Source organism: Sebastes fasciatus, chromosome 13 (genome assembly GCF_043250625.1).
Source record: "Sebastes fasciatus isolate fSebFas1 chromosome 13, fSebFas1.pri, whole genome shotgun sequence".
In the NCBI taxonomy this organism is placed as follows: Eukaryota; Metazoa; Chordata; class Actinopteri; order Perciformes; family Sebastidae; genus Sebastes; species Sebastes fasciatus.
In genome coordinates this window covers 33,374,374-33,396,807 of record NC_133807.1, presented here as the reverse complement: position 1 = coordinate 33,396,807, position 22,434 = coordinate 33,374,374, and the positions used below count along the sequence as shown (strand labels likewise).

Below are 22,434 nucleotides of genomic sequence, written 5' to 3'. Positions count from 1 at the left end.
TAAATAAATATATAAATAAGACAATTACTCTATATTCTATGTCTTTTTGTAATGTTATAAATAAATAAAAATATAAATAAAAAAAAGTTTATTTCAAAATAAATAAATAAGACAATTACCCTTTGTCATGTCTTTTTGTAATGTTATAAAAAATATATATATAAATAAATACGTTTATTTCAACATAAATAAATAAGACAATTGTCCTATGTCTTTTTGTAATGTTATAAATAAATAAATAAATAAAAATAAAAGTTTGTTTCAACATAAATAAATGAGACAATTGTCCTCTGACTTTTTGTATTGTTATAAATAAATAAAACACAATAAAATACATACACAAATATAACAGATACGTCAAAGATAAAGAGCTATACATGTTTTAATTGACGAAGCATCATAACCAGCTTTCAAACATTTTTGCATAGTTTATATGTTTATGTCTCTAACAATAATGATGACGTTTTGGATTAATAAGCACAAAATATTTTTCTCCGCTGTGCAACTTTTTAAAACCCTTTAAAAGTAAAACACGAGAATCCAGCATAGTTTAAAGTTCATAAAGTGCTAATGCTTTCACACAGCCAGTCTCCACTCTAAAACTTTATTTAAACATCCTACATTAAGGAACAAGACTGAGAAATACTGAGGAGAATAAACACCATGTTTGTTCACGACGCTGAGGGTAGAATCCGGCTCGCAGTTAAGGGGGAAGTTAAGGGAAACAGGACCTGGTCCAGTGTGGTCTAGGTGTGAAAAAAGCAGTGTAATCTCCCTTTTTTTTTGTTGCATTTTTACAAATACAATGAAGGTTTCATAAATCTGAAACTGTGTCTTAAAGAGTCTCTGGTTTCTCTGGGATAATCTAGTCCAGATTTGACCAGTCTAGGTGTACTGGTTTTTGATCTGGACCTGGCCCAATGTGGTTTAGATGTGAAAAAAGCAGTGTAATCTCTTGAAAGTGGGTTTCAGACGGCGTCGAGGCTTTACCTAAAATGTCTAACATGCTTTCACATCAGTAACAGGTGGAAAAAAACGGATGCCCATTAATGTGAGTTCATTTTCCCCTTAACTTTCCCCTTAGCTGCTGAATCAGGAGCTGACTTCAGCGTCGGCGTTTTTTTATTACTGTGAATATTCTTGGCAGCTAGTTCAGACACAACTAACTAAAGTTAATAATAACTTCTAATCGTCTATCACCAGTGCAATTAAGACAGTTTGGACCTGAAGACCAACCTGTGATCTGAAATGTGTTTATGAAATATAAAGTGCATCATGTGTGTTCACTAATAAGATCAGTTTCTAAATGTCTTTTTGTGGAGGAATGTGCAACGTCTGCTGTCGGAGGCCAGAGCTGCTCTGAAGACAGAAATCTCACTTTTTGGATTTACGGCGTCAATTTACACCCAGATTACAAAGCAAACAGGACGTTTTTACTACAGATTATAAGCATCAATGTCCCGTATCAATGCTGATTAAGTCTCGTTTAGGGATCTTACTGGAACTGTGAGCGTTATAGTTATAAAATACAGAATTAACAGGCAGCGCAGAGGAGGGAACCAACCAGCTGGCCTGTAAACTACATTTATTTCTCTAATCCAGTGATGGATAGATACGATATGTAGATCGCTCAGCTGTTCTGTAGTTTCAGGACATTATTCTTATTTTAGTTTTATCAAAGAGTTTAGAAGCAAAGAGACGAAACTCTGATGCTTTTTTTGACAACAGCCGCTGCGGTAGCTCTGCCGCCATTTTGGATTGAAAACCACCAATGAGTCCATGGATATATAAAGAGACGTCTGTCGTATGTCGTAGCGTTCACGTACTTCTGATTCTGGATTCTCTGAATAAGTAAATAACCGGTGTTCACCTTCAGTATCGTTGAGTTCAATTTGCTGATTTGTTTCAGAGTGAAACTTTTTCTAAATACTTTGACGAATAATATCTAGGAAGTGCTTTTTTTTATTGGCAAAATTAACATTTAAAAGAATAAACTAATACCTGAATTTCTTCCAACAATGTTGATGAAATAAAGTGGAAAGATGTTGCTCCACCTCTCTATTGTCTTTACTGTTTAAACATAACGTAGCCATAAATAGCTGTATGGCTCTTTTTGTTCTGTTCCGTTGAGGTTTATTTCTGTCTCAGAGGAGCTCTGACTCTTAAACATGTTCGTAGAGATGAAACAGCACTCGGTGTCTTTGCAAAATAATCCAACATTTAAGGGAAACGTGCCTGTTTTCCATCAACAGTCAAATGTACGACGGCGTAGGAGCGCCATTGTAGGTTAAAAAAATTACAGAGCAGGGGGACGGGGGGAATATTAAAAGAAAAAACTCAGAATTTACGAGAAAAAACTTGGATATTCTCTGAGTTAGTGTGCGTGAGATAAGTATATAAGAGAGAGAGAGAGCTAGCACAGCGCCGCCATTTTGGACTGAAACTGCCAATGAGTCTGTGTCCATGGAAGTATAAAGAGACGTCTGTAAATCAGAGAATCTTTTTTTTTTTTAGGTAAATCAACTTCCCAGTAGGAACACTTAAATATCCCTCATTTAAATCATGATGTCCTAAAAGTTGTAAAATGAACTAAAACTAAAAGAACATGAAACAAAACGCGTATATGTATCTTTCAGGACCTTCTCCTCGTCTCAGAGGCCATCCTTAACATAATAACACGACTTTAGGAGCAACGACATTCAGACGGTTTTGCAGAATCTTTTTGTTTTTTTCTCACAAATTTCTGGTTTTATAAAATCAGAGAATATCCAAGTTTTTTTTCTCATAAATTCAGATTTTTTATTTTAGAATTACTCTTGACAATTTCACGGATGTAACGTTAAGGCTATTGAATGTATGACCCTGTTGTGAAAACTAAATTAAATGTTAAAATTCAGAGTTTTTCTCTGACTATTACCCCCCTTTTCCAAGCTCCGTAATTATTATTGTTTTTATTTACTTACAATGGCGTTAATACGTCGTCGTACAAATGAGACGAACAAGCACAACTCCCAACAAGTGTTGGACCGCTCCTCCGTGTTGAGATCTCATATGTAGCGTGTGAAACAGATCTTTTGATCTCAGAGTCAGAGGGGTCGGGGCCGATGCAGACCTGCCGTCTCCGGGCTCAGAGCCGGACTGTGTGTCGCCTTCGAGGGACTCCAGTTCCCCAGAGAAGCCTGGACGGCCTTACGGTGAGCCAGCCGGTGTGTGATGGAGAACCCGGCGTTTCCCTCCAGCTGAGACAAAACCACGAGCACCTGTCTGAGAGAGAAGTGAAGCCTCCGTCACATCCAATACATCTTCATCGTCTTAATATAATAATTCAGAAGTTCAATACAAAAAAAACATATTCATGTAGTTCAAATACAAGTTTATCTGGATTTACTATTACTCACTGCCCCAGGCGGGAAATGCTCCTTTGGCCAATCAAATACATGCAAATGCACGTTCCTGGTGGATGACTTTGTAACGTGAATGCTGTATTTCTAGCGTTCACCTCATGATCGTCGCAGCAGAAGTGAAAATAGAAACTTTACAGAGCTGTGCAATCCAATTTCCGAGGACCACCTTCCGGAAGAAATGACAGACTGGACTATAAAAACGTGTGACGCCACTGTCGGCTGTAATGATCCACATAAATATTCAGCTTACCCTCAACCATCACTGCCTGCCATTATGAATCCAAACTATTCAGGGTCATATTTCCTTTGGAGTTTTTACTGGTGCAGAGTTGTCTCCAACATCACTTTCACCTTTCAAAAAACACTCCATTTGGTGTCACTGCATCTGAGACACACGTGTCTGTAACGGGAGACTCGTGGGTCCCCATAGAAACCATTTCCACACTATTTTTCACCTATATTTTTGACAAGTTCACACACATGTCTGACATTATTCTGATATATTCAAACATTTTTCATCTATAATTTGGACATTTTTCACCCAATTTTTTGAAAGTTTTTCAGAAATTTCTCAAATATTTTTTTCGGACATGTTTCACATATTTTTACGTCATTTTTCTGGCATTTTTCACCTAGATTTTGGATTTTTTTCACACATTTCTCGCTCATTTTTCACATATTTTTTGGACATTTTTTCACACGTTTCTGACATTATTCTGACATTTTTCACAATTTTTTTACATATTTTTCATGTATATTTTGGACATTTTTCACACATTTCTCATAAATTTTCCGGAGAGGTGTTGTTGGGGTTTACACTGACTATAACTGACACTCACATATCTATAGGTCAGAGGTCAAGGGACCCCTTTCTCTCTCAAAATTTAGCGCAAGTTTGGAGCGTTATTTAACCTCCTTCCCGACAAGCTAGTATGACATGATTGGTACTGATAGATTCTTTAGGTTTTCTAGCTTTTCATATGATATCTGTGTCTTCACTCTAGCTTTAAAACTGAACCTGCTAGAGCCTCTGAAAGACAGTGAAGTCGGGTCTCAGAGGGTTGACATAAAATAGATTCAGAAAGTGACAGCATGTTTATTTATATCACAAATGTGTTGAGATTCTGGGCTGTTGGTGTCAGCGGTGTTGAGTGCTGCAGTGAACCTGTGCAGAGGAGGGATGCTGTCGATGGTTCTGAGGCTGCTGCGCGTCGACACCACGTTGAAGCTGTCGCTGCAGTCACATGACACGTGGAGGTGATGTCTCGGGTGTCTGTTCTCCACCATGACGATGAGCCCGGCCCAGCCGTGGGTCAGGTAGTAACAGGTCATCCCCTCTCGACCCTGTGGATCACCACATACTTTATAGAAGGAAAAGTACAAATAGCAGTCTTTTTAAAGAGTGTTTTAGCTTAAAGGGACTGACATCAATAAATCATCGTGATCACTCATTTTTACACCTAGAGTTAACAAACAGACAAGAGAAGACTGACGGCCTCTGTTGGCCTGAGTTTATATATTATATATTTATACAGTATATATACACACTGACACTGTGACACTGTGTTTAAAGGTGTGTGTAACAAGCAGAGTGTTACTTACTATCTGAATCATTTTTATGAAATATGATATTAGGCCTGTTAAAGGGACTGTTTGTAACTTTTTACACGTATAAATCTACCGGGTCGGGATCCCATGCGCGCTGGCATGTGGCTACGTTGTTCAGACCGCTCCTCTGCTTGTCTTCACTCACGCACTGCGCTCGTACCCACACCACCTCTCACGTGCATGCTGCTCACTCCACACTGCAGAAGAGTTAGTTTAGCTCTGAGAATATCTAGTGAATGTTCAGTGGACGTTTGTGCAGAAATAACTGCTGCAGCTCCTCCAGACCAACAGAGGTTTCCCGTGTCTTGTGAAGTGACGGGGCTCCGCAGAGAGAAACCTTATCGTCTCCGACCAAAACTCCGGCGTCTCCCCCGTTCCCTCCGGCCGCGGTCGGGAGGCTGAAGCAGGAAAAGCCAACACTAGGATCAGCATTGATTCATGGAGAGACCTTGGTCTGGTCAGCTAACATTACTGCCAAGCAGCTGAGATATAGAGTGATATTGTGCTTTTAGCTGACGTGTGTCTCCTCACTGTGTTGAGTGATGCTCCTTCATGTCTATGTAGAGCGAGCACAAGCGCGATCCTGACGCTGACTTTCGTTTACTTAACGACCACAGGTGTCGCTGTTAACAAGACATTTCTGAAAGTTTACAAAGAGTCCCTTTAAGAAGGTGGCGGACTTTCTCAACACATAAAGGAACACTTTGACTAAATACGACGAGTACTGAGTGAGTGCGGCGCCGTTACCTCGTGTCTCTCTCCTTTAGTTTCTGTCAGCTGGATGACGGCGTCGGCGATGATGGTTTTGGAGGCGGTTACCTGCTCCACCATCACCAGTCTGGAGCTGTAGACCGCCAGCATGTAACCAGGCACCTCTGATCGGCCGCAGTTCGCTGAAAAGACACAACGGCGGCTTATTAACAGATTTAAATTATGTGAAATTAAAGTGACATTTTGGACTTCAGACGAAAAGAGAGACGAAAATAAAAATCATTATTTTTTATTCCTAATGTTCAAACAAAATATAAAAGTTATCTGAAGCAAGATGTATGTTATTCGGACTGTTGTAGGTAAAAAAAAAAAATAAAAAAAATAAAATGTACAGAGCCAGGGGAGACGGGTAATATTCAGAGAAAAAACACAACAAAAGAGCAGAAGAAAGGCAGGAAAAAAGTCTGACATATGTCCGAAAAAACAGCACTAATTGTCATTTATTTAACATTAATTTTTATAAGTTTTCTCTTTGATTTGTTTCCTTTTTTAATCCTTTCTGTTATGTTATGTAATTATAATTTTAATGTTCCTATTTCTTATTTATTTTTTCATCTTTTGTGAAGCAACAGACCGATTCTTTTACTTACTTTTATCTCTTCAATTAAAATAAATCCAACAATTTATTAATCAAAATTAATTCAGTCGCCTAAATGGCCTTGCTGGAAAAGTTAACTTATTATTATTATCATTATTATTAATAACCAATACTGATAAAAAAAATAAAGAAAAAAAAAATAAAGAAAAATAAAGAAAACTTAAAACAGTATTAATTGTCATTTATTTAACATTAACTTTATTAGTTTTCTCTTTGATTACTAATAATAAGTTAACTTTGCCAGCGAGGCCGTGCATCCACTGCGTTCATTTTGATTTATAATTGAGCTTATTTTGAATTGAAGATGTAAAAGTAAGTAAAAGAAGCAGTCTGATGCTCAGCAGTTAGTTTAAAGGGACTGTTTGTAACGTTTTAAGTGTATGAGACGAGTGGTGAACTTTGTTAAAAAGAAATGTGCGTGTTATTTCGAGTCAGTTTTGAATAAGTATGTATCAGGTAAAGAGAGTAAACCGGGCCGATGTTGGCGGTCTCACCCGTCCCGTCCGTGCCGGCGCTGTGCCAGTGGTTGAAGGCGCAGCAGAGCACGGCGTATTCTCCCGGCTCCAGCATGACGTCGCAGCCCACAAACCTCCTCACGGAGCGGCGGCTGTGAGCCAGCAGACGGCCGAGCGTCGGCGTCCCCGAGCTGTCGTAGGAAACACGAAACAACAACACGCACAGATCCAGCAGGTGGCTCTCTGCCGTGTCCCATCGCCTGAGGACACAGGAGACGGAGACAAGTTCAGTTTAAGCATGGAGCAGCCACCTTTAATTCTTTTATTGCTTCACATACTGTATATCTGCGTTATGGCTGACGTAACGGACGACTTTCTGACTCATACTGTTTAAATATGACACCAAATATGATTTAAGTGTCTGATTCAACAATTAATCAAATATGACTCGCAGATTCTTTTGCATGTGATTTCACTAAAGAGTATTTTTTGTAATCACAATCGTAATTATCTGTATTTAAGCTTTTCTTGATCATTTTTAAAGATAATTATTCAGTTTTTTAGATGTTTATGATTCTATTTTAACAATTAATTTATGTTAGAAGAAAAGGATTTCATGGAATTCTAAAAATATTTCTTGTAAAAATACAGATTTTTTTTGCAAAACTTCTGAGTTAATGTAAATTTGGGCTTTTGCAACGTAAAATTCCATGTTTCATTTGTGATTTATATGTAAATGGTCTTAGATTTATGGTGTATTACTCTATTCTAACAATAAATATATGTTAAAAGTAAAATATTTCTTGTAAAATTACAGTAATAAAGGCTAATTATAGAAAGATAATTACTGTTTTGTTTTTTTTACAGTTTATTTATGTTAATTAACGGACAGTATTTTTCAGTTTTTTAACAGACATTTTCTGGCGCCCCTGCGGCCGGAAAATTTCCGTTATTTTACACCTTTTTTTTTTTTACAGTGTATTATTGTTGTAGTCTGAGTAACGTGACGTCATAACCGTTCCGTATCCGTCAACCAAAACAAACCTCAGAGAGTCTAAAACGTTAGAGGGTCAGCGTGGATACGACCTGCACCCTCCCATGTTAAATCCAGCGTGGTAAACACTACACATCCAGTAAAGGATGGAAACACTTTGGGTTTCACACATTGACAAGAAAAGCAGAGCATGCGAGGCAAAAAATCTTGTTGGTTTACGGTTAATAATCGGTTAACGAGGGTCGGTTAAGAAAAGTTTTCAAAATGCGCGATAAACACATCGATGATTAAGAAGAATGTAATTTAGGGATGGTTACTGAAACCCGGTATTCAACGGGAGTATTAAAAGGAGAAGATACCGCAACGTCATGTTGTCGCTTCACTCTGAATAATCTCCACCAACACCAGAAACTCGTAGAGGAAGGAGCCCAAACTGACCAATCACAGTTCTTGTTGTCTGCACGTCCTCACCTCTAATGTGAACGTATATCTCAGACGTGAAGTGACAGTTTAGCGTTGTACTACCTGCTGCCCTGCTGGAATAAAGCCAGCTCCATGGCCGTTCTCTCCAGCACGGTGATGGACACCACCGTCACCGGCACGTCGGCTCCTCGGGGGAAAACGCCCGGCGCTCGGACCTCCTGCCAGTCGGAATGAATCTTACAGATATCCACTGAGTCAAAGTACCTGCCAGGGTCAAACACACACTCACAGACATGTGTCAACACGTTACGTTATTTCATTCATGCTTTTTATGACCAAGTAAGCAATCAGAATATATATGTAAAATATATGAACAGAGTTTAAGAGATCACAACGTAGTAAAAAAGTGCAGCCTTTGTTAACTCCTGATCTACCTGATGAAGTCCCAGAAGTCCATCCAGAACAGGCCGTCTTCGGCTCGCTGGGCACACAGCTCCCTCTTCAGGTGTGCAGGCCAGCTTGGCCAGTCGTCCGCCCAGGGTCCGGTCCAGGAGAAGCGGCCCCACGGGTTCCTCAGCTGCAGTAACCTTAAAACAAAACACAGGTAGATGTTAGACGCTGTTTTATAACAATTAAATCTAAAAAAATACCGCATGAACGAGCCAGAAAGGACTGAAGGTGTACGAATGTTACCAAGAAGTTATGTGTTACAGAATGATCCCTGTTAGTTCCACTCTGCATTTAACAGGTTTCAGATTTGGGGGAAATATTTTCAGATTTTGTGGAGCGACTCTTTACCTATGTCATTTGTTTTTATGCAAATATAAAAAGGTAGACTCGTGTGTTTGTTTTCCCATCACAGTCTTCCTTGTGGCTCATGTAAATCACATGCATGTTTACGCTAAACGTAGTGCAGAGGCAGAATTTTTCCACGCAAAACTGACCCATTACAAATAGTGTGACTTTACTAAATCCAGAGGAATGTGTAAAACATTTCTGAAAAAAAATATGTGGAAAAACGTCCGAAAAATGGGAGAAATGTGGAAAAATGTCAGATTTAAAAAAAAAAAAATGTCAGAAATGTGTGTGAAAAATGTCCAAAATATACATGAAAAATATGTAAAAAAAATAGAAAAATGATTGTAAAATGTCAGAAATGTGTGAAAAATGTCAGAAAAATATGTTAGAAATAACCGAAAAAATATGTGAAAAATATCCAGGATACATATGAAAATTGTGTGAAAAATGTGTAAAAAATGTCAAAAAAATAAGTGAAAAATGTCGGAAAAGTATGTGAGAAATATACTAGAAATGTGTGAAACATGTCCAAAAAATCTTTGAGAAATTTCCGAAAAACTTTCCGAAAAATGTATGACAAAATGTCCAATATAGATGGAAAAATGTCCTAAAAAATGTGTGAAAAAAGCCTGAGCATGCTGCTTCCCTGTCACGTTATAACCCTGTCCTCAGCTGTATTTTGGGATTCTAGATATGGACTCACTTAATCTACCTGTACACTCGAGTCCTCACCTGTGACCGTCTACGTCCCTCACATCGAGGACAGAGTAAGCGTGTCTTGGACGTAAACCCAGGGACTCGTACTCCGAGTCATCCACCTTCATGTTACCACCTCCACAAGACGCCCCCATCAGGAAACTAGCGGCACAATAAAAAGAGTTAGGATTCATTTTCTGACAGAAAAGTCTTTTCAGAGCCGTTCGCTGACGCTCACCCTGCTTCTTTGGAGCTCAGCATTTTGGCCCAGATGAGGTCAGTGTCGATGGGCTCCTCCTTGGGGTTGGTGGTGCTGACCTGGAGGGCCAGCGACTCGCAGGGGGCCCCGGTCAGCGTGGACAGGCCCTCGATAGCACGACCTGCCTGCAAAGCAAAGTAGGAGCCGTGGAGCTTGGCCAGCGCTTTCTCAATCAGAGCCACCCAGAGCTGCTTCCGCTGGGCCTGGAGAAAGAAGGCGAGAAAGAAAGGATGAATTATGTCCTGTACCGCAGCTTCAAAATCACATCTGGTGGTCAGCAGAGCAACATCAACCCCGCACATTAAGAGGGTCGCTATCGGACCCCCCGACCCCGCCTGACCAACGAGGAATCATCCGTTTTATTCATTTGTTTTTTGTAATAAATAAATATATAGATACTTAGAAATAAACTTGAAATGTAAGGTTGAAATGATGTCCCTAATGCTGCATTCACATGGAATCAGGCAGACGGTCAACATCTATGGAGGACAGAACCTGCCAAAAAATAAATAAATATAGAAAATATCAAAAATACATGTGAAAAATGTGTTACTAAATGTCGGAAAAAATATGTGAGAAATGTCCAAAAAATATGTGAAAAATGTGTGTAAAATATCCAAAATATCTGTGAAAAATACATGAAAAATGTCCAGAATATATATGAAAAATGTGTGAAAAATATCCCAAATATATGTGAAAAACGAAATATGTAAAAAATGTGTGAAAAATATGTAAAAAAAATTTAAAAAAGAAATGTCCGAAAAATGTGTGAAAAATGTCCAAAATATATATGTGAGAATTGTAAAAAAAAATGTGTGAAAAATATGTGAGAAATGTCCGAAAACATGTGAAAAATGTCCAAAATATATGTGAAAAATTCCAGAAAAATGTGTTAAAAAATTTCCAAAATACACATGAAAAATATGTAAAATAAAGGTGTGAAAAATGAATGAAAAATATGTAGAAGATGTGACAAAGATTTGTGAAAAATATCTAAAATATATGTGAAAAATGTTTCAGAAACATTTTCAAAATATGTGTAAAAATGTGTGAATCAGAAAAGCTGACTGCTTATGAAACCTACGACAGCGACACTGTTAAAACCATTGTGTTAATTAAAATGGGAACACTGAGGACCAGATTTACTATGAAAACTGTGCAACGCAAAGACTTAAATCAACATATTTAGTTCCGTTTGATACACAAACAGTTGAGTTGAGTGTTTAGAGTCGAACGTTTCACCTGAGAGAAGAGGAGGTGTCCGTTATCGTCACACGGCAGCATGTCGTCCACCAGCACGGTGGTCCACGAGCCGTCTTTGCACAGACGCACCTGATAGGCTCCTTCTGCACACAGCGAGCGCGTCACCATCACTTTCTCCACCAGCTCGGGACGTTCAGCCAGAACAGCCAAGGCACTCAGGAACCTGAGGAACATGCAGACACACTGAATAACGGATCCAGCTGCAGGCCTCTCAGAGCACCGTTACAGCCGACTGACGGGAGTGTCTGATGACTTTTAGTGCACAATCTCTGTGAAGACGGTATTAAAGTAGGCAGAATAATATGCTGTTAGAATAGCATTTAAATACAGATTATTATTCCTGTGAGAAGCACTTTTGACGGTCAATATTTTCCTTATTTCCAACATGTTTGTAGAGTTTCAGGCCATAAAACAACAACTGACAGCTGATAGATGTTTTTGGTTTCTTGTGTTAATTTGGGTCACATCTATTGGCTGATGAGCACGTATATCACTCCAGAAAAGATAAATAAATGTGGACAATCCAAGGGAACATTTTCCATATTGTGTAAATATATATATTTATTTATTTATTTTGCATATAAATTAATCTTATTTTTTCTGTATAAATATTTTCTTATTTTTAAATTAATTTATTTTTTATAATGTAATTAATTCATTTTTATCCCATAACTTTTCCTTATTATTTTCCTTATTGCTTTTGTTTTTCCCTGTTGCTATTTCCACATTTTTTTAATTAATTATTTATTTTTTTAGTTATTTCTCTTTATATTTCTACATGTTTTTATTTACTTATTTTTTTATTTTATTTATCCCTCTTTATATTTCCACATTTATTTTCTTATTCTTTTACAGATTTATTATTTGTTATGGCACTCCTATGACTCCATAGAAGGTATATCCTTAGAAATAATTACCTCTTCTATTCAGAGAAAACAGTAACTATTTAAAAGTATGGGGTCCTTTTAATAATGATCTTGAACATACAAACTGGGTCAGCGGAGTGAATTAGTTATATTATAATAATCATTAAATTGTAAAAATAATTATAGTTATATATCGTTTATGCTTCTTGAAAACCGAATAAAGAAAGTGTAAAAAAAAAATAACAATACGTTTGGGCCACATCTGTTTTTGTGTTTTTGTGCATGTGCAGGGCCGTATGAGTGGATTCAGCAGTAACAGTGGGCTCACCAGCAGTTACCCAGAAGTCCCTGCAGGATGTCGGATGGACGAAGAGTGCGGAAAACGGACCACTTCACCGCGCGGTCTCTCAAGTTGCAGCAGTTGATTTCTTGAGGACGAAGCCACTTCCTGACCCGATGCTGGACGCTGTCGTCCGCCGGGAAGCCCACGGACTTCGGACCGGGAGGGAAGCTGTCGTCCACAAACGTCACGGCGTTCTGGGAACGAGCCAATCAAATAGAACACAGAAACAACTCAACCTCAAGTGTGGTGCACAGACTTTATGGTCAATGTGAAAAATATGTGGAAAAACGTGTGAAAAATGACAGAATAAAGTCAGAGACGTGTGTGAAAAATGTCCAAAATATACATGAAAAATATGTTAAACATGTCCAAACAATATATGAAAAATATGTGAAAAATGTTCAAAATATCCAAGATATATGTGAAAACTGTGTGAAAAAATGGTGCAAAAATATGTGAAAAATGTTCAACAAATGTGCGACAAATATGTGATAAATGTATGAAAAATGTCCAAAATATACATGAAAAATATGTTAAACATGTCCAAACAATGTGCAAAAAATATGTGAAAAATGTTCAACAAATGTGCAAAAAATATGTGAAAAATATCCAAGATATATGTGAAGACTGTGTGAAAAAATGGTCCAAAAAAATGTGAAAAATGTTCAAAAAATTTGCGAAAAATATGTAACAGATTTTATGGTCAAACATGGTCTGAAGGAAGAAGAAGAAGCAAACCTCTCTGCAGAAGCTGACGATGTTCTCCCACAGCTCTGTGGCCTCTCCTTCATCACTCTGTCGCAGCGCCTCCACCAGCATGCTCTCCTTCCTCTTCGGGGACCCAGCTGGTCTGAGCTGGGCGACGTGCTGCTGAGGAGTGTGGCAGGCCAGGCAGTGTTTGGCTTTCACCTCGTTAATGAGAGTGCACGCCGGACAGGCCCACTCCTCCTTCCTGTTAACGGTGGGGACGACGCACGGTGGGAACAACGAAGAGGCGTCCGGCGCAGGTGACAGCGGTGACATCGGTGACATCTCCTCATTCAGGATGCTGAGCCGCCTGCTGGGCAGCACCTCCGGTTGGGCGGAGAGGTGTGAAACCGTGAGCGTTGACGGAGAAGGACTTAAGTTGTGAGTTTGAGTGAGGCAACCTTCTGGAGGTGGCACCTCTCTGCGGCTGCAGGGAAGAGGATTATGACCTGAGGACGCTCCACTGAGACTTGAAGACGCTCCACTGAGCACTGAGGAGTTTGTGTGTGGATGTGAGGCCTCCACCGGTAAACACTCGCCTCTGGTTGATATGGAAAGGGACAGCACCCCCGCTGCAGGCTCTGGCTGTTCTTCTCCTGTTTGACCTTCAGGCATGAGCAAGGCGGCGGTGGGGATCTGTGGGAGAGACAGTTTGCGTGGTCCGCCACAAGCAGAGCAGGACATGGAGGTAGGGGTGTTCTGCAGAGTGCACCTCAAACACTCCCAAACCAGGCTGTTTATAACGGCGTCCGGGGGCCTCAGGGGCCCGGAATAGCTGCTGGAGCGCTGAGGCCGCGGCTGGTCCTCGGAGGGGCCCCGGGGTCGGTCCGGCGCTCCGGCGGCGTAGCTACACAGAGAGCAGGCCAGGCTGTCGGCGGGGTTGGCCAGCGTGCAGCGAGGACAGGACCAGCGACCATCCTCCCTGCTGGCCCCCTGCCACATCCACCGGGTGTCGGGTCTCCGCCGAGGGGCTTCACAGATGGAGCAGCGGGGAGCGCCGGCTGCGTTGAGGAAAGTGCAACAGCCACAAGCCCACTGGCTCCTCTGCATGGGCATCGACCCAGAGGAGAAACTGCAGAGAAAACACTACACTGTTAACCACTGTTGCTGCTTTGTACATGTTGAAGTCCCAGATATGTCAGAAAACCAAACGCTGTCGTGTCTGGGTTCATAACGTCACCCGGCGGCGAGCTGTATTCACATACACTGACTGTATCTAGCAGCCTCACGTCTCTACTGCGGAATGAACTCAAAATAAACAGATTGTGCTGTGATTTAATATCAATAAACGGATCAAAATGATGCTGAAATAACTACATAATGATGCCGATTAGTAAAAAGTCTGAATTCATGCTTTGTCAGGTCTGTTACCATGACGACAAGCAGACAACTTTTAAAATGCTTGTTTTCTGAATGGAGTCTGGATGGATCAGAGCCAGGTTGTGCAGCTGCTCCATCAACACTCAACATGACGTCATCTAGAGACGTTGTTGTTTCTACCACAGAGAGTCTGTGGTTTCTACACAGAGTTTGGTCCGCTCTCTGTACAGATATGAAGTATCTTTACATTGACTTTGTACGTAATCGCGCCGCGCAAAAAGTTCACTTCGCTCTCGGTGTGAATGTGCCATTATACCTTTATACATATTATAATTAGTTGACACAGGTTTGCATAGTTCTTGCATATCCTCGTCCTAACTTATATATTGTACAGTATATATCTTCTTTTAAACTTGTCTTTCTATTTTATTTTCTTCATTCATAGTTCTTGATTTGATTTTAACTCTTAGTTTGTCTCTGTGCTGCTGTGACTGTACTGCCATCCCTCTCATACCTGATGAATATAAGGTATTTTGCTTTAATTGATTACACAACTGATCAGTAAATAATGAGTTTATTGATGTTTTGTCATCCTGAAATAGTTTCCTAAAAGATACTAAAGCTTTGAGCATCATTCAGGGATGTTTGGTTCCAGTTTGGGGCATGACATTATGGTAAAACTCACTAATATAATAACCAACAGAAATACCTGCTGATAAAGAGTATAATGAGAGAAATATGATAAATGTCTTCTGGTTTTATGTAACTGTAGAATCTCGAGGGGAGAGAAGGAAGCCGAGAAGACGAGGGGGGGAAAATCCAAATATAAATGTGTGCATTAACATTTTTCTGTACGCTGTCGTGGCTCGGAGGAGAAAATTAAAATTCATGAATATGGAAATGAAACAAGAAGCTGCACTACGATAACAACATAAACTGTCCCCTCGCAGACACTGATATATAATATTTATGATTTTGTGTTACATTCCAGCCGTTTCACCACCACTAAGATCACTTTACACTGAATCTGGTAGAAAAACATCTAAGATTTATGTTCCTCGTTGTGCTCAGGCGGTAAAACAGACCCAGATTATCTGTGCGGTGGCATCCAGGGAGAGATTCAGGCTGCAGGAGCCGGTGGGACGTCTGTGTGGAGGTTGGCCCACATTTTTCTAGCTGTAGCTTTGGCATCGAGCCGGAAACTTCCAGCACAGGCCGACCCGGACGGGTTACTGCGGAGCAAACTGTCGCTGAGATGCAGGTGTGTGTGTGACGCAGAGCTCAGCTAGTTCTTCTAAACAGTGGTGGATATTAATGAAGCAGATATACTTTGTTACTGTACGGGAGGTTTTTACAAAATACACTCAAACAACACCTAATCATAGTTTCATTTTGTAAAAAATAACTGGTATTCACATTAGCTGGTGTTTGTCTCCAATATGCCAAAATAAAAATAAGAATAAATAAATAAATAAATGACTGACGATACCTGCTCTGCACTTTCTGAGTTCGATTACTAAGACACAACATGAAAGCAACACCCCCTCATTTGCATAATGAAGCAGAAATACATGAAGAAATGTATAAAAAAAGAATACAGAGATAAATAAATAAGTTTGGGGAAATAAATAAGGGGTGAAATTCTAAGGGAAAATGCATAAATAAATAAATAAATGCTTAAACAAATAAATAAATACATACATTTAAAAGTAAATATAAAATAAATAAATAAAAAAATTAAAATAAATGCAAAAATTAATAAATAAATTTAAAAATGCATACAAATAAATGCAGAAATAAATAAAAGTGGAAAATTAAACAAAAGAGTAAATAAATAAGGGAATTAATAAAAAGGTGAATAAATAAATAAGAAATCATATTTTATCAATGAATTAATGGCTACATTTATTTTTAATATTATTTCTGCCACTGTTAATGGCATATTTATTTATTTATCCATACTCCGAACATGTGTAAATTTAATGTATTTCATACATTTACTGAAGCTGTTTTTATAGTTAATCTGTACCTAAAAGATAATCGAGTGGTGTTAATGAATGGAGCTGAAATACTTTTCTACTTTTGCTACAGAAATGTGTATTTTACCTTTTCTATTTTATCTTTCTGACTATATTTTATTTGATCATATTTTCGATTTAAATTGATAGCTTATTCCATTGCAATTTACCAGGTTACTTTCATTATTTCCTGTAAAACACAATTAAAACAAAAAATTAAAAAGATTAAAAATTACGAACATGCTGAGAAAAAACTCACAAATTTACAAGAAAAAAATCTAACATTCTCGGAGATTAAAGTTGTAAATTTACAAGAAAAAAACTGCTTGAATATTCTCTGAGATTATAAAGTCACAAATTTACGAGAAAAAAACTCTGGAAAAGTGTTTTTTTTGTCAAGGAACCGCCTAGCTTCACTTTGCAAGATTGAATCAACGTCATCACACCACAGACGCCGTCACCGGATAATAAATTGATAAAGTTTATTATTATTATCATATATAAATCAGGTCTTACAATACGCAGCATTGTTGGCTTTCTTCATAAGGTCAAACATTTTTTCTTATACGTTCTAGCTTCAGAAAACATGCATTCAATTTTAAATCCTTCTATTTCTCTTCCACCTGTTTGATGGTGAGAAGATATCAATGGGATTTTTTACAGTGATGTGAAATACACCTGACATTTAGAGAAGTTCAAAGCGAGCCTCTGACTAGAAATCACTGGAGTTGATCTTTTTTTTTTTTTTTTTCTAAATCCGACTTCAAAATCTCCTGTTTTATAAAACTTCATCAACACTGTCTTTTCACTGTTGGTCCGTTTTGATCCTTATGCATCAAACGAAATGTTAATTTTTCCTCTGGAAAGCTTCTCCAGACTCCCGTCTACAGCCCAGTCATCAGGGATTTCCCCGGTCACGTTACATTTCCTGTCAGAGAGTAACTTGACTCCTGCTACGACCGAGTCTGATGGCGGCCGGGACAGTGTGGCAGCAGAGGAGACTTCATATATACGCTGCACATTAGACACACAGTAATAATTAATAAGTGGAGATTTGAACGACACTCAGGAAGGCTGAGGTTTACTTTTATATCGAACAATTCATGAAATATTCATGAGCACATTCTGGAGCCCAGGACGTCCACACAAGTGTAGAATATGAATTAAACATCCGCTCCATTCAGACAGCACATTTAAGGTGCAATGTGTGGCGTAATGACATCAATAAATCATCGTGATCATTCATTTTTACACCTAGAGTTAACAAACAGACAAAAGAAGACTGACGGCCTCTGTTGGAGTGAGTTTATATATTATATATATACACTGTATAAATAAAAAATTTTTTCTAGCACACTATGTTTGAAGGTGTGTGTAACAAGCAGAGTGTTACTCACTATCTGAATCATTTATATGAAATATAATATTAAGCCTGTTAAAGGGACTGTTTGTAACTTTTTACACGTATAAATCTAACGGGTCGGGATCCCATGCGCGCTGGCATGTGGCCGGAGTCTCTGCTCCTCTGCCTGCCTTCACTCACACACCGCGCGCGTTCTCTCTCCACCTCTCACGTGCATGCTGCTCACTCCACACTGCAGAAGAGTTAGTTTAGCTCTGAGAATATCTAGTGAATGTTCAGTGGACGTTTGTGCAGAAATAACTGCTGCAGCTCCTCCAGACCAACAGAGGTTTCCCGTGTCTTGTGAAGTGACGGGGCTCCGCAGAGAGAAACGTTATCGTCTCCGACCAAAACTCCGGCGTCTCCCCCGTTCCCTCCGGCCGCGGTCGGGAGGCTGAGGCGGGAAAAGCCAACACTAGGATCAGCATTGATTCATGGAGAGACCTTGGTCTGGTCAGCTAACATTACTGCCAAGCAGCTATAATATAGAGTGATAGTGTGCTTTTAGCTGACGTGTGTCTCCTCACCGTGTTGAGTGATGCTCCTTCATGTCTATGTAGAGCGAGCACAAGCGCCAGCAACAGGACGCTGACTTTAGTTGACTTAACGGCCACAGGTGTCGCTGTTAACAAGCATTTCTGAAAGTTACAAACAGTCCCTTTAAGCTTCAGGGATCCGTGGTGCTAAATGACACAACAAAGATCACGTATCTAACGAGTGAGGAGATCGTTTAAACATCCATCTAGTAACTTCACTGATAACGAGAACAGATGAAGCTCAGCAGTAATTGATTGATCACTTTGCAGTATTTAATCAGAGCAGCACACACCTCCTCCTCCTCTCACCTGGTTCCTCTGGGAAACCCTGAAATATCCTAAATCTCCCTTCAGGACCACCATGGAATGCTAAATCATGAGATTACTGTTGTTTTCACATATCTTGTTGCTGATTGGCCCAGAGGCTGCTGATTGGCCCAGAGGCTGCTGGGAAGACAGGTGTAGGTGTCTCCTCTCTGGGTTGGTCTCTTACCTGCGCTCTCTGTGCCTGCTGGGTCTGGGAAGCTGCCATGGGATGGAGGAGCTCTGGCTGCTCCTCAGACATCCCATGATGGGGGAGGGGGGCAGGGCTGCACCGCGGGAGGGGGCGGCGTCACCCTCCGCTTCGTCAGCCAGGGACGACGTGGAACCTCCCATGATGCCGCTGGGCTCAGGAGGAAGCGCCCTGAAGGAGGAAGCAGAGGGAGAGTCGGCATCTACTTATAAATGATTCATTTTTAGTTTTATAAACGACAAATATTCTCTGATTGCAGCTTCTCACATTATGAGGATCTTCTGCTTTTCTTTGTCGTATATAATATCAAACTGAATATTTATAGATAAAATAAGCTATTTGTATATGTCATCTTGGGCTGTGTGAGACTCTTTCACCATTTTCAGACATTTTATAGACTAATAAAACAATCTGCAGATTGATCAATAATAAAAATTAATCTTTAGTTGCAGCTCTAATTGAAAAGACTCATACTGATGTTAGAAATGTGCACATTGAGCAAAGGGTCAAAACAACTTCCCACTGACTCTGTAACCTTAATTTAGTTTTGTAGGAGTCCTATTTTTGTGACAATAAGCTGATTTTATATTTTTAGCAAAATTGCAAAAACAAAAATAGAGTTCAAACATTTACACTTAGGATGCCACCTTCTGGGGCGGGGGGGGGCTGGTCACCCTCTAAAATAAATAAATTAAATTATAATATATTTTTTTAAATGCCGGTGGGCGTCCTTCCTCATTTTCTGCAATGAGGAAACACTTTTAATAAATGATATTGATATTTCTGTTTTATTTGAAAATCTTTATTTATCTTTGTGTTAATTCCCTTATTTATTTACTCTTTTGTTTATTTATATATTATTTTTTATTATTTTTTAAATATATTTATTTATTTTTGCATTTATTTTTTATTTATTTATTTTTGCATTTATTTGTATTTATTTAAATCTATGCAGTTATTTATGTATTTTTTTTCTTATTTGCATAATAAGAAATGTATGAAGAAAAAAAGACAGAAATAAATAAGTTTGTGGAAATAAATAAGTGGCGAAATGCAAAGGGGAAATCGTGCAAAAATAAATGCATAAATACATAAATAAATAAATATATTTAAAAGTAAATATAAAACAAATACAAAATAGATGCATAAATGAATGTAAAAATAAATATAAAAATGAATACATATATGTAAAAATAAATTAATTAATTAAAATAAATACATAAATAAATTTAACAGAAGGGTAAATAAATAAGGAAATTAATACAAAGATAAATAAATAAAGAAGAAAATTAAAACAGAAACATCAATTTATGACACATTTGATCAATTAATTAATGGCTACATATATTTTTTATATTATAATTTTTGCTACATCTAATGACATTCATTTATTTATTGAGTCATTTATTTATTTATTAATTTATTTTTTATTTTGGCAGGTTTCGTCCTCCATACAAAGTGAGGTTTTATATTGATTAGTTTAAAATGCATGATATTTATACTTAATCAGTATTGACAGCATCAGTGTCCTGCAGAGACACACATGTATTAAAGCTCCATTAGTGAGTGACATTGCTCAGACTGCTGTCAGCTGCCTCCCTGCTCACTCCACACTTATGTCCTTGAACAAGGACTTAAAATCATCCTGATCACCTCAGGAGCTCCAGCTTCACAGGTGTTGTGACACAAACACACTGATCAGAAGACACATGTTCTCCATCAAAGATTCACTTCTTGAATCGTTATATATAAAAAATAAAACAAAATCACATCTCAAAGCATTTGTCTCTTTCTTTTTCTGGTTTGATCTTTAATCTGTCTCTGAATGACAGAATAACATTCAGTGCATGAAAGATTCAAACTGAACCACTACTCCTGTGTGGTTTGAAGACCACCAGGAGGATTCCTCTGAGCCTCAATGCAGATGCTTCCCTGCTGATAGTGAAGTTCACATAGACTTTAGGTAACCTGGTGCACCTGCAGTACAGCTGGTGGCTGGATGAGAAACTGCAGCGCAGCATGAGGACACTGAGACACTGAGGCAGCACAGAGGACAGTTGGACTCACCTGACTGCAGAGGGGACACACCGTGCAAGAAGGAGATGAATATTGCTGCCAGCTGCCTGAGATCTCCATGCATCTTCTTTAATTTAAGCCCTGATGTGCACAGTCACCACTGCTCTCCTCTCACCACCACCACCACCACCTCCATCAAGCTGCAGGGAATACAGTGCACTTCCTGTCAAGACCTTCAAAATAAAACTAATGACAAATGGTTGCATTTTTTTTTATACTTAATTTTTTCCCTTTTTTCAAGGCTGTATATGCAATCCACTGTTTGTAATTACAACAGTCTATAAACCAACTTTTAAGTCGATGAGCTTACAGACAAACCCATCAAGTACACTAGAGAGAAAACAACCTCAACATTCAAAACCAAAACAAAACCAATAAAAGAAATAACAATAATAATAATGACAAAAAGAAAGAGTAGAGTTAAAAAAAACAAAAAACAACAAAGCAAAAAAACACGAATAACAAAAAAAAAACGGTTTACATTTTTAGGTTTTTGCCGGCTCAGTTTTAAAGCTAGAGTGAAGATACTGCTATCATATGAGAAAAAAAACCCAATAAATATATACATACCAGGGCTGTCAATCAATTAGAATATTTAATCATGATTAAAAAATATCTGAAAAATAAAGTTTGAAAAATGTTGGAAAATAAAGTCTAAACAATGTCTAAAACTAATTTTAAAAGTTTGAAAAATGTTGGAAAATAAAGTCTAAACAATGTCTAAAACTAATTTTAAAAGTTTGAAAAATGTTGGAAAAAAAGTTTGAAAAATGTTGAAAAAAAAATGTCCGAAAAAAAAAAGTCTGAAAAATAAAGTTTGAAAAATAAGTCTAAAAAAAAGTCTGAAAAAAGTCTGGAAAAATATCTGAAAAATAAAGTTTGAAAAATAATGGAAAAAAAGTCTGAAGAATGTTGGAAAAAAAAGTGAAAAAATGTCCGAAAAAAAAAAAGTCTGAAAAATGTCTGAAAAAATGTCTAAAAAAAAGTCTGAAAAAAGACTGGAAAAAAAGTCGGAAGAATGTTGGAAAAAAAAAGTCTGAAAAAATGTCCGAAAAAAAAAAAGTCTCAAAAATAAGTCTAAAAAAAAGTCTGAAAAAAGTCTGGAAAAATATCTGAAAAATAAAGTTTGAAAAATGTTGGAAAAAAAGTCTGAAAAATGTTGGAGAAAAAAAAGTCTGAAAAAAAAGTTGGAAAAATGTTGGAAAATAAAGTCTAAACAATGTCTAATTTTTTTTTAAAAAGTCTGAAAAATGTTGGAAAAAAAAGTCTGAAAAATGTTGGAAAAAAAGTCTGAAAAACGTTGGAAAAAAAAGTATCAAAAATGTCTGAAAAAAAGTTTGAAA

General features: G+C 38.1%; 1 protein-coding gene across 1 annotated transcript; it reads right to left on the bottom strand.

Moving 5' to 3' along the window:
* Positions 1–364: 364 nt before the first annotated feature.
* LOC141781342 (calpain-15-like) lies at positions 365–21,250 on the bottom strand. Its single transcript, XM_074657030.1, has 13 exons — positions 21,083–21,250; positions 18,995–19,186; positions 13,217–14,297; positions 12,464–12,672; positions 11,249–11,432; positions 9,986–10,209; positions 9,784–9,909; positions 8,688–8,840; positions 8,356–8,517; positions 6,876–7,096; positions 5,760–5,905; positions 4,570–4,748; positions 365–3,264 (listed from the first exon to the last, which is right to left on the bottom strand). The coding sequence occupies exons 2-13, from the start codon at positions 19,156–19,158 to the stop codon at positions 3,087–3,089; spliced, it is 3,027 nt and encodes a 1,008-aa protein (XP_074513131.1). The 5' UTR covers positions 19,159–19,186; positions 21,083–21,250; the 3' UTR covers positions 365–3,086.
* Positions 21,251–22,434: the final 1,184 nt, after the last annotated feature.

Bases quoted from the DNA above. Each gene is read 5' to 3' on its own strand.
- LOC141781342 (XM_074657030.1), bottom strand. From the start codon at position 19,158: ATGGGAGGTTCCACGTCGTCCCTGGCTGACGAAGCGGAGGGTGACGCC. The intron at 7,097-8,355 runs GTAGTACAACGC...CTGTGTCCTCAG, and splicing joins TTATTCCAGCAGGGCAGCAG to GCGATGGGACACGGCAGAGA. The intron at 4,749-5,759 runs GTAACGGCGCCG...GGTGATCCACAG, and splicing joins CTAAAGGAGAGAGACACGAG to GGTCGAGAGGGGATGACCTG.